A 17,498-nucleotide genomic window follows, 5' to 3' on the forward strand; every position below is an offset into this window, starting at 1 on the left:
CAAGGCGGAGGTAACTTGCAGTGTCGCCACCTAGCGACCATTCACGTACAAAGCTCAGTTTTTGGAGTTTTTTTTTTTTTGAGTGGGCGGGGTTCATAAACCTTTATTTACATTTTTTTTCCAATTGCTTACAAACATTTTTTTTTTTAATTTTCACACAGTTAATAAAGTCTACACACATTAAACAAAACCACTTTACAGATTTGCCTAATATTAGGAATAGACTCAATGCTGGGCTTCACGGTGGCAGAGGGGTTAGTGCGTCTGCCTCACAATACGAAGCTGCTGCAGTCCTGGGTTCAAATCCAGGCTCGGGATCTTTCTGTGTGGAGTTTGCATGTTCTCCCCGTGAATGCGTGGGTTCCCTCCGGGTACTCCGGCTTCCTCCCACTTCCAAAGACATGCACCTGGGGATAGGTTGATTGGCAACACTAAATTGGCCCTAGTGTGTGAATGTGAGTGTGAATGTTGTCTGTCTATCTGTGTTGGCCCTGCGATGAGGTGGCGACTTGTCCAGGGTGTACCCTGCCTTCCGCCCGATTGTAGCTGAGATAGGCGCCAGCGCCCCCCGCAACCCCGAAAGGGAATAAGCGGTAGAAAATGGATGGATGGATGGATGGACTCAATGCTGTCCTGGTGGTAGAACGGTGGACCAGCTCTATACTCTGGGCAGGGTTCTTGAGGGTGCATGCAACCAGTCTACATGTGCTTTGTGGACTTGGAGAAGGCATTGGACTGTGTCCCTCGGGAAGTCCTGTGGGGAGTGCTCAGAGAGTATGGGGTATCGGACTGTCTTATTGTGGCGGTCCACTCCCTGTATGATCAGTGTCAGAGTTTGGTCCGCATTGCCGGCAGTAAGTCGGAAACTTTTCCAGTCAGGGTTGGACTCCGCCAAGGCTGTCCTTTGTCACCCATTCTGTTCATAACTTTTATGGACAGAATTTCTAGGCGCAGTCAGGGCGTTGAGGGTGTCTGGTTTGGTGGCTGCAGGATTAGGTCTCTGCTTTTTGCAGATGATGTGGTCCTGATGGCTTCATCTGGCCGGGATCTTCAGCTCTCACTGGATCGGTTCGCAGCCGAGTGTGAAGCGAATGGGAGGAGAATCAGCACCTCCAAGTCTGAGTCCATGGTTCTCGCCCAAAAAAGGGTGGAGTGCCATCTCCGGGTTGGGGAAGAGACCCTGCCCCAAGTGGAGAAGTTCAAGTACCTAGGAGTCTTGTTCACGAGTGAGGGAAGAGTGGATCGTGAGATCGACAGACGGATCGGTGCGGCGTCTTCAGTAATGCGGACGTTGTATCGATCCGTTGTGGTGAAGAAGGAGCTGAGCCGGAAGGCAGAGCTCTCAATTTACCGATCGATCTACGTTCCCATCCTCACCTATGGTCATGAGCTTTGGGTCATGACCGAAAGGATAAGATCACGGGTACAAGCGGCCCAAATGAGTTTGGGTCTCCCCCTTAGAGATAGGGTGAGAAGCTCTGCCATCCGGGAGGAACTCAAAGTAAAGCCGCTGCTCCTCCGCATGGAGAGGAGCCAGATGAGGTGGTTCGGGCATCTGGTCAGGATGCCACCCGAACGCCTCCCGAGGGAGGTGTTTAGGGCACGTCCAACCGGTAGGAGGCCACGGGGAAGACCCAGGACACGTTGGAAAGACTATGTCTCCCGGTTGGCCTGGGAACGCCTTGGGATCCCCCGGGAAGAGCTAGACGAAGTGGCTGGGGAGAGGGAAGTCTGGGTTTCCCTGCTTAGGCTGCTGCCCCCGCGACCCGATCTTGGATAAGCGGAAGAAGATGGATGGTTGGATGGATAGGCATAGACTCTGCTTGAAAGTTTTTGCGAAATACTACACAAAATGCTTTACACACACCTTCACATTTTGCACACGTCTAAGGTTTGTGATACACCATCCATCCATCCATCATCTTCCGCTTATCCGAGGTCGGGTCGCGGGGGCAGCAGCCTAAGCAGGGAAGCCCAGACTTCCCTATCTCCAGCCACTTCGTCTAGCTCTTCCCGGGGGATCCCGAGGCGTTCCCAGGCCAGCCGGGAGACATAGTCTTCCCAACGTTTGTGATACACACATCTTGCAATTCTGGGGATATTTTAGAAGCATACTGTCATTGTTATTTTAGTAATTTTAAAATTTTAAACGACTGGAGTGAGACAGTTGCTGATTCGAGATTGGTCATGATTGGTCTACCATGAATTGATTAACATGGACCCCGACTTAAACAAGGTTAAAAACGTATTGGGGTGTTACCATTTAGTGGTCAGTTGTACAGAATATGTACTGTACTGTGCAATCTACTAATAAAAGTATCAATCAATCAATCAATCAATCAATCAAAGGTCAGCCACAATTACTACTTCCTGTAAACAGTGATTCTTATTGGTCGACAGTATATTGTCGTTAGCGGAAGTTGAATATATTTATTTACTGTATTTAAAATATATACTTTGTATACATGTGTTTTTACGAGGTTGAATACGATTTTAGGGATATTTTACGAGCATGATGTCATTAGTATTTCAGTCATTTAATATTTTCAAACAACTGGGGTGAAACAGTTGCTGATTTGTGATTGGTCAGCCATGATTACTACTTCCTGTAAACAGTGATTCCTATTGGTCGACAGTATATTGTCTTTGGTGGGAGTATCATTTATTTATTTACGGTATTTAAAATATATACTTTTTATACATATATTTTTGGGAGGTTGAATAAGAATCTGGGGATATTTTAGAAGCATGCTGTCATTGGTATTTTAGTCATTGGTATTTTAGTCATCTTATATTTGTAAACGAGTTGTTGCTTCGTGATTGGTCAGGCACGATTACTACTTCCTGTAAACAGTGATTCCTATTGGTCGACGGTATATTGTCGTTGGCGGAAGTTGAATTTATTTATTTACTGTATTTAAAATATATACTTTGTATACATATATTTTTGGGAGGTTGAACACGATTTTTGGGATATTTTACGAGCATGCTGTCATTGGTATTTTAGTCATTTCATATTTTCAAACAACTGGGGTGAAAAAGATGCTGATTCGTGATTGGTCAGCCATGATTACTACTTCCTGTAAACAGTGATTCCTATTGGTCGACAGTATATGGTCTTTGGCGGAAGTTGCATTTATTTATTTACTGTATTTAAAATATATACTTTGTATACATTATATTTTTTGGAGGTAGAATACGATTTTAGGGATATTTTAGAAGAATGCTTTCATTGGTATTTTAGTCATTTTATATTTTTAAACACGTTGCTGCTTCGTGATTGGTCAGTGATGATTACTACTTCCCGTAAACCGTGATTCCTATTGGTCGACGGTATATTGTCGTTGGAGGAATTTGAATTTATTTATTTACTGTATCTAAAATATATACTTTGTATACATATATTTTGGGAGGTTGAATGTGATTTTAGGGATATTTTAGAAGCATGCTGGCATTGGTATTTTAGTCATTTAATATTTTCAAAGGAGTTGCTGCTTCGTGATTAGTCAGCGATGATTACTACTTCCTGTAAACCGTGATTCCTATTGGTCGACAGTATATTGTCGTTGGAGGAAGTTGAATTTATTTATTTACATATATTTTGGGAGGTTGAATAAGATTTTAGGGATATTTTATAAGAATGCTGTCATTGTTTTTTTAGTCATTTTATATTTTTAAAAGAATTGCTGCTTCGTGATTGGTCAGCCATTATTACTACTTCCTGTAAACAGTGATTCCTATTGGTCGACAGTATATTGTCCTCGGCGGAAGTTGTGATCGTCTTCCGTCTCCGCCATGGCAAAATGGCAGAGGTCGCCCAGAAAGTTTGCCGGTTGTCCAGCTTGAGATACAGCCAGGGTCGGCCGGTCCGCCACGTGGAAGGTTCTGGAACTCGGTACGCAAACGTCACTCTTACTAACAGTCGCTATGAAGACGCTTCAAAGCGCAAATTCAGCCATTTTCAGCCAAAACGGCTACTGGCAGAACCCGAAATAGAATTAAGCCGTGTGAAAAAAGGTCATTTGGTGGATGAAATATGTATTTATAACACTTATTCGGACTGGAACTCGTCCCGTGTTGTTGGATTTGTTCAAGCAAGACAAACTTTTCAAGGCTTTTCCGCATTCAGATTCAGAGGAGCCACTTCAGGTCATCTTAACAGGACTTCCTGGATCAGAGGAGCCATTTCCGGTCATCTTAACAGGACTTCCTGGATCAGAGGAGCCATTTCCGGTCATCTTAACAGCATCAGGAGTGCTCAGCCGCACAGAACCTTCTGCAGCGTCATCTTCATCCGAGTAAAGCAGGAGTCAGAAAGACCACAATGGTGCTCATCTCCATCCAGAAGCTACAGCAAGACGAGCGACAGCAGCCGCTACAGGAACAGGACGGCCTATTACGACATCCTGAAAGTCTCCCCCAACGCCACACAGGCGCAGATCAAGACGGCCTACTACAAGCAGTGCCTGGTCCACCATCCGGACAAAAACCCCGGCGACCAAGAGTCCGTCCAACGCTTCTCTGAGATCAGCGAGGCCTACAGCGTGCTGGGCGACCCCGCCCTGAAGAGGAAGTACGACCTGGGCTTCCGGAGCACGTCAGACGTCCAGGGTCCGGGACCGCCGGCTTCCACAGACACCCCCAAATCTAAGGCCTATTACCAAACCGGAGCAAAGCCCATGTTTGATTTTGACGCCTTTTACCAGGCGCACTATGGCGAGCAGCTGCAGAAGCAGCGAGAGATGCAAGAAAGGAAGAAGCGAATGGAGGAGCTGTTGAAGAAGAGGGACAAGCAGCGGCAGCGGCGCAGCGCGGTGGAGATGGTGATGCTCATGTTGATATTTACAGTGGGAGTCCTGGTTTCAAACCTCAAGTGAAAGCCCTGAGAGAAAAGACATGTCAGGACAGGAGTGGGCCTGTCTGGATTTAAAACACTTTATGCAAACAAACGTGACACAAAACAAACATGTTGGCCATGTAAGAGAGTACAACTATCATCAGTGACTCCCACTCATGATTGTCAGATTTTAGTTTCTTTTAATTTCCTCCCTTGAATCGAAAAAAGGTGCTGTAAACATTATTAAAATCTATCAAAGTGTTTAGTGTTGTCTGTCTTGCAGTGCAGAGGTTTGAACTCTAGAGGGCGCCCGAGTTCATGACAATGACGTCAGTTGTAAAGTAAATATATAGTTGATCCCCGCGACTCCAAAAGGGACAAGAGGTAGGAAATGGATGGATGGATATATAATATATATATTTATTTTACATATATTCTAAAAATATGTGTGTGTGTATAAAATATTTACTAATTGTATATATATACACAATATATTTAAAATATGTTAATTTATATATATATACAATTTCATAACATGGTCACTACTGCCTACTTTGTCTTGTTATATTCTTATTTTACTGTTATATTTGTATTCCCATTGTTGCTTTTTAGTTTTTATTCTTATTGTAATATTTCTCTATTTTGTTTCCATTTAAACCCTCATTATTTACTTTTATTTAAATTGATCTCAACACTGTACACTGCTGCTGGAATTTTAATTTTCCTGAAGGAATCAATAAAGTACTATCTATATATATATATATACACATAAATATATATTATATTATGCACATATATATATACACACACACACATACATATATATATATATAACAGCTGAGATAGGCTCCAGGCTATTTTATCCCTACAAATATCTTTTGCAGGTTTCCCCTGCTCTTCAGGGGATTTTAAAATAATTAAAAAAATTAATTAGCCTTTGTGTTTTTTTCTGACCTGATGAATGTTCCACCTTACCCCGGTATTGAGCACTTTCCAACGGTGTCCATCCATCTGTCCATTTTCTACCGCTTGTCCCTTTCGGGGGTTGCTGGGGGTGCTGGAGCCTATCCCAGCTGCATACAGGCGGAAGGTGGGGTACACCCTGGACAAGTCATGCATCCCTCCATTAGAGAGCACTGTCTCCATTGTGGTTCCATCATCTAGAGACAAACTCAACTAATTAGAATATTGTGAAAAAGTCCATTTTAGCAATTCTAATATACAAACTAATATGTGACTCAAAACTCATTACATGTAAAGTGAAATATGACAAGATTTATTTATTTTGTTGATCACATCATTTTTTTTAAATAAAAAAAATCAGAAATGTCTAGGTTTCCATAAGTTGTAAACCATAAAGTGCTGGGTGGGACTTTTGCACAATTTATTACATTGTTTTAAAGATTCACCTGTACGTCGTCTTTTCGAGAGGCAGCTGAGGTCGAGGTGAGATGACTTTTAGTGTTTGTCAAAGTTGTAAATATTCAACTCCAAAGTATTTGTCTTCCACACTTCTACATAATGGCTTTATAATAAACAATATTTTCATGGGCAATTCTCACTGGAGAAAAACAGTGTATAAAATATGTACACCTTAAAAAGTGTAGTTGCTCCGCCGCTACCAGTCTGTGGAACGCTCTCCCTGACCACCTGAGGGCACCACAGACGGTGGATGCCTTTGAAAAAGGTTTAAAAACCTTTATTTTTATATATAAAAAATCATTTTTATAGATATATGCATACTAGTTCTAGCTAATAGGCTATTATTGTTTTTATTTTTATTATCTTTTCATTTTTATTATTATTTTTTAATACACTGTAGCACTTTAAGGTTGTTTTCTCAATGTAAAATGCTTTTTACAAATACAATCTATTAGTATTATCATCATAAAAAATACATATTGAACTAAAACAGAGTACGGCAAAATATATATGTTGTTCACATTTTATTGACAGAAATATAAAGTAGTATGTCAAGTACGTCACTTTTGTACAAAATTGCACAGACTCTTCAAAACGCAACGTAAAATCCAATGTTTTTCCCACCAAGTGTTAATAAAACGAAGGAGAGACGTGAGCAAGACTCTTCCAAACTTAGCCAGGCAACATCAAATCAAGCAAATAAAGGTGTCTGTGATATGTGAGGCGGTCCACTGAGGGGGACAATCCACCATTTGTGACGTGCGATACCACTCATTATTTTCCCCATTCAGATACCGGGTAAAAAAAATGTTGGCTGGTATCGTCAAAATCGATCCGGATATCGATACTTTGTGCAAATATACCTAACGTGTCAACTTAGAAATGAAGAAGTAGTTTATTTTAGGTGTTGCTCCTTCAGCACTTAGTCATAGTTTTTGCGCTTAAGAAACTTCCCCGTGACTTTAGCTCGAGACATCTTCTGTTTTTTTTTTAATTTAGTTTGACAGTGTGGCCAAAACCGTTTCAGAGTCGGACTCCACATGGCGCCCTGTTGTCATGTGACCCACCTTTTGACCAATCAGAGAGAGTATGACCGGAGGATCTCCTAAACCACAGCAATCAAACGCAATATCTGGCCCGCAAACACCTGGAAATGATATATGTCAATAGAGTACTTCATATTTTCTCACGAAATGTCATTGTTTTCATTTTGACATTTTGTACTGTTTGAAATGTCATACCTTCTAAACTTGAATAGTATCCAATATTGCAGCAAATATTACAATATATTATCATACTTTCCAAACATGTTTTTGTCTAAATACAAATACTTAACTTTACAGCAAAATACTCATCAAATGTATGAAAATGACAATAAATGTTACGTTGTTCTTTACAGCATATTACTGTAAATGGAAAAAACTACTGTTTTTTTGCATTAAAATTCTATTGACAGTTTTTCACTGTAAAATCTAGGGTTGTAGTTTGTAACGGTGTATTACTGTAAATGGAAAGATTCTACATTTGCTCTACATTTACTCTAAAATCCACAGTCTACTTAAAAAAATATATAAATATATAATTACAGATTTTGACTGTAAACTGTTGGGTTGTGAATTTTAACGGTGTATTACTGTAAATGGAAAGATGCTACATTTGGTTTTGCGGTAGAAAAACTGGCAGACAAGTTGGCAGAATAAAAAAAGGAACCTGTACTGTTTTTCCATGAACAATATCATGTTGTAAAAACCAATGTACATTTAACATAAAAATTCTGGCAACTAAGCTGCCAGATTTTTCTGTAAAACCCCAACAAAAACCAGTGGTACTGTTTTTCCATTTATCGTAAAATTAAAAAAAAAAAAAAAAAGAAAAAACAACACTATATTTTACAGTAAAATGTAATTATAAAGTTTTTCAAGTCAAATCCACAGTCTACTTAAACAAATATACAATTAATAATGAAATGACTGTACCTCAAGTGGTACAGTTTTTTCATTTACCGTGTTATGTTGTAAAAATAATAAAAAATAAAAATTATATTTTACAGTAAAATGTAATTGTAAAGTTTTTAATGTAAAATCCACAGTCTACTTAAAAATATATATAATTAATAATGAAATGACTGTACCGCAAGTGGTACAGTTTTTCCATTTACCGTAAAATGTTGATTAAAAAAAACACTATTTTACAGTAAAATGTTGTAATTGTAAAGTTTTTACTCTAAAATCCACAGTCTACTTAAAAAAAAATATAATTATATAATTACAGATTTTGACTGTAAACTGTAGGGTTGTGAATTTTAACAGTGTATTATTGTAAAAGGAAAGACACTACAATTGGTAGAAAAACTAGCAGCTAAGTTGGCAGAATAAAAAAGAACTTGTACTGTTTTTCCATGAACAATATCATGTTGTAAAAACCAATGTCCATTTATTTTTGTAACTAAGCTGCCAGATTTTTCCATAAAACCTCCCCAAAAACAGCGTTATTGTTTTTTCTTTGACTGTAAAATGTTGTAAAAATAATAAAAATGTTGTAATTGTCAGGTTTTAACTGGAAAATCCACAGTCTACTTAAAAATATATATATATAATTAATAATGAAATGACTGTACCTCAAATGGTTCTGTTTTTCCCTTTACCATGATATGTTGTAAAAAATAAATAAATAACTATATTTCACAGTAAAATGTTGTAATTGTAAAGTTTTTAATGTAAAGTCCACAGTTTACTTAAAAAAATATATATAAATATATAATTACAGGTTTTGACTGTAGGGTTGTGGTTTGTAACGGTGTATTACTGTAAATGGAAAGACGCTACATTTGGTTTTACGGTAGAAAAACTAGCAGCTAAGTTGGCAGAAAATAAAAAAAAGAACTTGTACTGTTTTTTCATGAACAATATCATGTTGTAAAAACCAATGTCAATTTATTAGTGAAATTCGGGCAACTAAACTATCAGATTATTCCGTAAAACCCCAACAAAAACTTTGACCGTGATATGTTGTAAAAAATAAAACTATATTTTACAGTAACATGTTGTAATTGTAAAGTTTTTACTGTAAAATCCACAGTCTATTTAAAAAAAAAAAAAGCCTCTTTGAGCTGTAATTTGACCCATTTAAAATGCTTCAAAGTGCAAGTTAAAGCTCTACTATGCCAAGCGAAAGCCATTTATCAACAACATCCAGAAACGCCGATCTATAATTTCAACCCCTTAACATAATTCAAAACTCACCAAATTTTACACACACATCAGGACTGGCAAAAATTGCCATCTGATAAAAAACCAAACCCCAAAAATCTAATTTGCGCTCTAACGCCCCCTAGGAAAATACCCAGACAAAACTGCTTGGAACTTCTGTTAGGAATGTCGTAGAGACATGAAACAAAAACCTCTATATAGGTCTGACTAAGATCAGGGTTTGAGAAGCGGCGGCAGCATCCAAAGGCGGACCCGACCAACGCTGCTTAAATGGAATGACTGTACCACAAGTGGTACAGTTTTTCCATTTACCGTAAAATGTTGTAAAATTACAAATAAAAACAACACTATATTATACAGTAAAATGTTGTAATAGTAAAGTTTTTCCAGTAAAATCCACAGTGTAGTTAAAAGAACATTACAAGCAGCCCTCTAACTGCCATGTGGCCCTCAATGCAAAGCACTTTGACATCCCTGTCATGTATGATTGGTCAAAAGGCCCTCATGTGACCATCGGGCCCCATGTTGAGTCCGACTCTGAAAGCGAGTGGTCATTCTCTTCCTGTGCGCCCGTCTGGCTTGAGTTTGTCATCACTGCGCCAAGTGGTGGGAAAGTGTATTACAACTGAGCGCCCCTGCTGAGAAACATATACACTTTATTGCCAAAAGTATTTGTCCACCTGCCTTGAAGTTGAAGTGCCATCCCATTCCTAACCCATAGGGTTCAATATGACCTTCTGCAGCTATTACTGCTTCAACTCCTCTGGGAAGGCTGTCCACAAGGTTGCGGAGTGTGTTTAAAGCAATTTTCCGCCATTCTTCCAAAAGCGCATTGGTGAGGTCACACACTGATGTTGGTGGAGAAAACCTGGTTCTTAGTCTCCGTTCTAAATCATTGCAAAGGTGTTCAAGTCAGGACTCTGTGCAGGCCAGTCAAGTTCACCCACACCAGACTCTGTCATCCATGTCTTTATGGACCTTGCTTTGTGCACTGGTGCATAGTCATGTTGGAAGGGGAAGGGGGCCTCTCCAAACTGTTCCCACAAGGTTGGGAGCATGGAATTGTCCAAAATGTTTTCGGTATCCTGGAGCATTCAAAGTTCTCCTAAAAAAAAAACCCACACCATAATTCCTCCTCACGCTCGGCACAATGCTGTCCTAAACGTAGCGTTCTCCTGGCAACCTCCAAACCCAGACTGGTCCATCAGATTGCCAGATGGAAAAGTGTGATTCATCAGTCCAGAGAAGGCGTTTCCACTGCTCTAGAGTCCAGTGGCGATGTCCTTTACACCACTGCATCCCACGCTTTGCATTGGACTTGGTGATGTATGGCTTAGATGCAGCTGCCGGCCATGGAAACCCATTCCACAAAGCTCTCTGCGTACTGTACGTGGGCTAATTGGAAGTTTGGAGCTCTGTCGCAACTGACAGTGCAGAAAGTCTTTGCACTATGCTGACCTCTCTGTCAGTTTACCTGGCCTACCACTTGCTGGCTGAGTTGCTGTTGTTCCCGAACTCTTCACTTTTCTTATAATAAAGTTGACTTCGGACTATTAAGGAGCGAGGGCATTTCAGGACCGGATTTGTTGCACAGGTGGCATCCTGTGACAGTTCCACGCTGGAAATCACTGAGAGCGGCCCATTTTTTCACAAATGTTTGTAGAAACAGTCTCCATGCCTAAGTGCTTGATTTGATACAACGGGCAAAGTGATTAGGACACCTGGTTCTCATCACTTGGATGGGTGTCCAAATACTTTTGGCATTATAGTGTATTTTCAGCAGCTCTCAAATGGTGAGGACACACTGATTTTAGACAAGATTTCAATAATTGAGTTAGCTGTGTTCCTGTTAATGTTTCATATTATCTCAAATAAACACATGAACAAAAGCATGGATATTTTGATTTGAGAATCAATATTGGAGCACAGAGATCTGGTATCGATATTTCAGTATCAATCCACACGTCGCAATCCACCATTTCTGCACACATGAAGTCATTTACAACAGCTTAAAGAATACATATTAATTAAAAAATAGGATCTTAAAGGCCTACTGAAAGCCATTACTAGCGACCACGCAGTCTGATAGTTTATATATCAATGATGAAATATTAACATTGCAACACATGCCAATACGGCCGCTTTAGTTTACTAAATTGCAATTTTAAATTTCGCGCGAAGTATCCTGTTGAAATCGTCACAGTATGATCATGTGTGCGTGTGACGTCACGGATTGTAGAGGACATTTTGTTCCAGCCCGATCGCAGCTATAAGTCGTTTGCTTTAATCGTATAATTACACAGTATTCTGGATATCTGTGTTGCTGAATCTTTTGCAATTTGTTCAATTAATAATGGAGACGTCAAAGAAGAAAGCTGTAGGTGGGAAGCGGTGTATTGCGCCCGCCTTTAGCAACACAAACACAGCCGGTGTTTCCTTGTTTACATTCCCGAATGTGAAGCTTTACTATGGAACAGAGCGGTTAAGCGAACATGGTTCTTTACCACATGTCAACCGGCAGGTATCAGTGAGAAAATTGTGGTAATAAGTCGGGTCTTACCGTAGACATGAGCGGAGCTTGCGTCATTCCTTGTGCACCTGTCAAAGAGGCAGCTGCGGACACTCTTGCCTCCTCCAACCTACCACCCCTGAACGTGGGATGCTTCCACCGTGGAGGAGGGGAAAAAAAGCTCAGCCCTGCCCGACCGGCTGCCTTCACTTCGTCGAGAAACGTGGCTTCCCTAAGACACTGGCGGTTACCACACCCCTCCAACTTTTAGGTACGACTATATAATCTCACTAAAACACTAGTAACACAAGCAGATAAGGGATTTTTCAGAATTATCCTAGTAAATGTGTCTAATAACATCTGAATTGCTCCCACTGCCCTCACCTTTTTTTTTTTCTAGTCCTTCACTCTCACTTTCCTCATCCACGAATCTTTCATCCTCGATCAAATTAATGGGGAAATCGTCGCTTTCTCAGTCCGAATTGCTCTCGCTGCTGGTGGCCATGATTGTAAACAATGTGTGGATGTGAGGAGCTCCACAACCCGTGACGTCACGCGCACATCGTCTGCTACTTCCGGTACAGGCAAGGCTTTTTTATTAGCGACCAAATGTTGCGAACTTTATCGTGGATGTTCTCTACTAAATCCTTTCAGCAAAAATATGGCAATATGGCGAAATGATGAAGTATGACACATAGAATGGACCTGCTACCCCCGTTTAAATAAGAACATCTCATTTCAGTAGGCCTTTAAAGAATACATATTATTAAAAAATAGGATTCAAATTGGCACGTGAACTTTTCCCCCAGCTGTGTGTTGCTGAGAACGACCAGGCCCACACAGCTCCTTGATATGTTGAATAAAACAACTTCTTTCTTCCCGCCTTGCAAATATGACTTCCTCAAGCCAAGCAGTACAGCCGCGTGGTTTCTCCCAGCCTTGCCTGGCAGATGCTGGGCTTGGTTCTGGTAACATCTTTCGAGGCGTACATTTAAAGTGACGTATTCAGTTTGCCAAAACGGTGAGCTGGAGGACAGCATCAGACAGAGAGAGTGCAGACAAAACCCTGTTTAAGAAAGACTAGAAGAGCGATCGTCCCAAAAAGACTTAGACTGTAGCACACGCGCACGCACACGCACACGCACACGCACACGCACACGCACACGCACACGCACACACACACACACACACACACACACACACACACACACACACACACACACACACACACACACACACACACACACACACACACACAAAAGTCAGGCAGTGCCACAGCAAAATAGGATCCACCCCGACATTGTCACTGAGAGCCAGTTTCACTTTTTAAAGACTGCGACGAGCACTCACGCTGGAGGGCAAACACTACTTTGAAGCCGATTGTCATTAATGCTGCGTTCGGGAAAACTGGAAAATTTTAGGCCTCAAACAAGGACAGTGAAATGCTGTTGGAGTCAAGATGCAGTCGCGCGGAAACAATGAGCACCACAAAATGTCTGACAACTTAATCATCAAATACATACAGTCGTGGTCGAACGTTTACATACACTTGTAAGGAACATAATGTCATGGCTGTCTTGAGTTTCCAATCACATATATATATATATATATATATATATATATATATATATTAGGGTTGTGAATCTTTGGGTGTCCCACGATTCGATTCAATATCGATTCTTGGGGTCACAATTCGATATCAATTTTTTCGATTCGATTTTTGATTCAAAAACGATATTCTTCCGATTGAAAAGGATTGTGTATTCATTCAATACATAGATTTCAGCAGGATCTACCCCAGTCTGCTGACATGCTAGCAGAGTAGTAGAGTTTTTTAAAACAAGCTTTTATATTTGTAAAGGACAATGTTTTATCAACTGATTGCAATAATGCAAATTTGTTTTAACTATTAAATGAACCAAAAATATGACTTATTTTATCTTTGTGCAAACATTGGACACAGTGTGTTGTCCAGCTTATGAGATGCCATGCAAGTGTAAGCCACTGTGACACTATTGTTCTTTTTTATTATTTTTATAAATGTCTAATGATAATGTCAGTGAGGGATTTTTAATCACTGCTATGCTGAAATTATAACTAATATTGATACTGTTGTTGATAATATTCATTTTTGTTTCACTACTTTTGGTTTGTTCTGTGTGGTGTTTGTGTCTCCTCTCAATTGCTCTGTTTATTGCAGTTCTGAGTGTTGCTGGCTCAGCTTTGCTTTTGGAATTGGATTGCATTGTTATGGTATTGCTGTGTAGTGTTTTGTTGGATTGATTAAAAATAAAAGAAACATCGATTTTTTTTAGAATCACACAACGTATTTGATTCGATTCGGATCAATTTTTTCCCACACCCCTAATATATATATATATATATATATATATATATACATATATATATATATATCTCCTGATGATTGAGGGAACCCCTCATGAAACAGTTCTGTAGAGATGAAGTAGTCTTGTGATTTTTCCCACACCTACATATACATATATATATATACATATATATATATATATATATATATATATATATATATATATATATATATATATATAGTCGTGGTTTCTATGGTTTATCCGTTATACCGTGCTCAATACCGGGGTAGAGCAGAATATATGTTATGTCAGGTAAAAACAGAGGCTATGTCATCCCCACAAGCCTGTTTCGCAGGTTTCTCTTCAGGGATTTGATAAAATCCCCATGAAATAGCCTCTGTGTTTTTTCCTGACCTAACGTGTATGTATAATTTTATATACATACATATATATATATATGCATATTAAAAAATTGTAAGTGAGATAGCGCATTGCAATAGGCTTTTTTGCGTATTTAGATAGAGTCAGCGATTAAAAACAAGCTGATTCAAAAAGAAGTTAGTCTGTAAAATGTGAACCAAATAGTATTTGTTTTGCCGCCAAAACTGCTTCTGTTGTTCCAGTTTTCTCCAACGCAGCATAAGACCTCCATGAGCGCCGAGCTAATGCTAACACAGCCATCCCTTGTGTGCTGATGCTAGGACGAGGAAGAGGAAGAGGACGAAGAACCCCCGAGATGGAACTGGAAGCAGCTTTAAAAACACGGACAGGGTCATTTTGGATTTTCCTGTGTCAAGGGGAAGCGGTGAGATGAAGTGAATGAAAGCCATATGAGTGTACGGGATGACTTCCTGTTGCTCTTTCTGCCCACACACATCCTTGCCGCTCCACCCAGCCCCACTGTGACTCTCCCCCACTTGTAAGCCTCCACGTCACGCTTTGACAGTGTGAAGCCCAGCTGTGCGGCCTGATGGATTCATCCCGCTCAGCCTCTTCAATTAGAAAACAGGAAATTGGAACAAAAACAAACACCCCGTCTGATGCTGTAAATTGGGGCCGCTTTCACCTTCAGTAGAAAGAGTACTGGTTCTCTACAGCGCGGGCCCTTCGAGTCCCGTCGGCATCGTGGTAGTCCTCAGACGCGCCGCCGGAGGCCTCCAGTAGGCGCTCCGAACTGTTGCTGCGGCTCTGTAAGCCTCCCCCTATGCCTGGGTCGCTGCGGGAGAGGGAGGGGAGGGCGGTGGGCGACGATGAGGTACTCGAGGAGAGGGGGGCGTCGGGCGGGGGCCCCGTCGAGGAAGGGACTCCGAGAGGGTGCAGAGCCGGCTGGGCCGAGTCCGGGCGGCAACCTGCGTCTCTGGGCGGGGTCAGGACCGGAGGCACGGTCACATCTGAGGATCATTGAGACAGAAGAGACATGGATGACACAATAATATTGCATTTTCTTTGTTGACTGAAGACTCTTTGACTGAGCTGCGGATCAACAACTTCCTGTATTATCCTTCCTCTGTGCAACACGGCTGCCAAAGACACGCCTGACCAGCGGATCAATAAGGCCTTTGACAGCAGAACCAAACCCTGGCTCTATGCACGTGTGAGTCCAGCATGTGTGAACACAGAGGGCCCCTTTATGACCACCGGAGCAGGGCTGGGGGCCGAGAGTCTGGGCCGGCATGCAAAAGCTCCTGCGGTATAATCGCCCCTTCACTACCTTGTACAGGAGGCGATTCATGCCATGCCAGTGTGGAGGCTTCATGGAGTCTCAGCTCTGCTTCCTTCTTTAAGGAAAGTCTATCTGTCTTTGGGAACAAGAAACTTTCTAGACCACACTTTTTCAGCAAGCGAGCTACTTGTCAAATAACCAAGTCGAGGTGATCTACATCATCTTCATACATATACATATATATATATACATATACAAACCCCGTTTCCATATGAGTTGGGAAATTGTGTTAGATGTAAATATAAACAGAATACAATGATTTGCAAATCCTTTTCAAGCCATATTCAGTTGAATATGCTACAAAGACAACATATTTGATGTTCAAACTCATAAACATATTTTTTTTTTGGGCAAATAATCATTAACTTTAGAATTTTATGCCAGCAACATGTGACAAAGAAGTCGGGAAAGGTGGCAATAAATACTGATAAAGTTGAGGAATGCTCATCAAACACTTATTTGGAACATCCCACAGGTGTGCAGGCTAATTGGGAACAGGTGGGTGCCATGATTGGCTATAAAAACAGCTTCCCAAAAAATGCTCAGTCTTTCACAAGAAAGGATGGGGCGAGGTACACCCCTTTGTCCACAACTGCGTGAGCAAATAGTCAAACAGTTTAAGAACAACATTTCTCAAAGTGCAATTGCAAGAAATTTAGGGATTTCAACATCTACGCTCCATAATATCATCAAAAGGTTCAGAGAATCTGGAGAAATCACTCCACGTAAGCGGCATGGCCGGAAACCAACATTGAATGACCGTGACCTTCCATCCCTCAGACGGCAAAAACCGACATCAATCTCTAAAGGATATCACCACATGGGCTCAGGAACACTTCAGAAAACCACTGTCACTAAATACAGTTGGTCGCTACATCTGTAAGTGCAAGTTAAAGCTCTACTCTGCAAAGCAAAAACCATTTATCAACAACATCCAGAAACGCCGCCGGCTTCTCTGGGCCCGAGATCATCTAAGATGGACTGATGCAAAGTGGAAAAGTGTTCTGTGGTCTGACGAGTCCACATTTCAAATTGTTTTTTGGAAATATTCGACATCGTGTCATCGGGACCAAAGGGGAAGCGAACCATCCAGACTGTTATCCACGCAAAGTGGAAAAGCCAGCATGTGTGATGGTATGGGGGTGCATTAGTGCCCAAGGCATGGGTAACTTACACATCTGTGAAGGCACCATTAATGCTGAAAGGTACATACAGGTTTTGGAACAACATTTGCTGCCATATAAGCGCCGTCTTTTTCATGGACGCCCCTGCTTATTTCAGCAAGACAATGCCAAGCCACATTCAGCTCATGTTACAACAGCGTGGCTTCATAGTGAAAGAGTGCGGGTACTAGACTGGCCTGCCTGCAATCCAGACCTGTCTCCCATGGAAAATGTGTGGCGCATTATGAAGCATAAAATACTGTTTGGTTTTGTTCATGATCAATAGCGCTTTTTCTATTGGTATTTGT

At 40.9% G+C, this 17,498-nt stretch overlaps 2 protein-coding genes across 4 annotated transcripts in view; one reads left to right on the forward strand and one right to left on the reverse strand.

Annotated features, from left to right (window-relative positions):
• Nucleotides 1–3,759: 3,759 nt before the first annotated feature.
• On the forward strand, nt 3,760–5,100 carry LOC133537238 (dnaJ homolog subfamily C member 30, mitochondrial-like). The gene is made up of 2 exons (XM_061878185.1): nt 3,760–3,895; nt 4,130–5,100. The coding sequence occupies exons 1-2, from the start codon at nt 3,804–3,806 to the stop codon at nt 4,875–4,877; spliced, it is 840 nt and encodes a 279-aa protein (XP_061734169.1). The 5' UTR covers nt 3,760–3,803; the 3' UTR covers nt 4,878–5,100.
• A 9,450-nt stretch (nt 5,101–14,550) lies between these two features.
• LOC133537239 (SH2B adapter protein 2) overlaps nt 14,551–17,498 on the reverse strand; it is a 57,666-nt gene continuing 54,718 nt past the window's right edge. For 2 of the 3 annotated variants that reach the window (XM_061878187.1, XM_061878186.1), the window contains one exon: nt 14,551–15,695. In XM_061878187.1, coding sequence (XP_061734171.1) covers nt 15,373–15,695 — 323 coding nt within the window. In that variant the 3' untranslated portion in view covers nt 14,551–15,372. The remainder of the gene's footprint in view (nt 15,696–17,498) is intronic. The other variant, XM_061878188.1, reaches the window with a different exon arrangement.

The sequence above is a fragment of the Nerophis ophidion genome, linkage group LG18, assembly GCF_033978795.1.
Source record: "Nerophis ophidion isolate RoL-2023_Sa linkage group LG18, RoL_Noph_v1.0, whole genome shotgun sequence".
Lineage (NCBI taxonomy): Eukaryota > Metazoa > Chordata > Actinopteri > Syngnathiformes > Syngnathidae > Nerophis > Nerophis ophidion.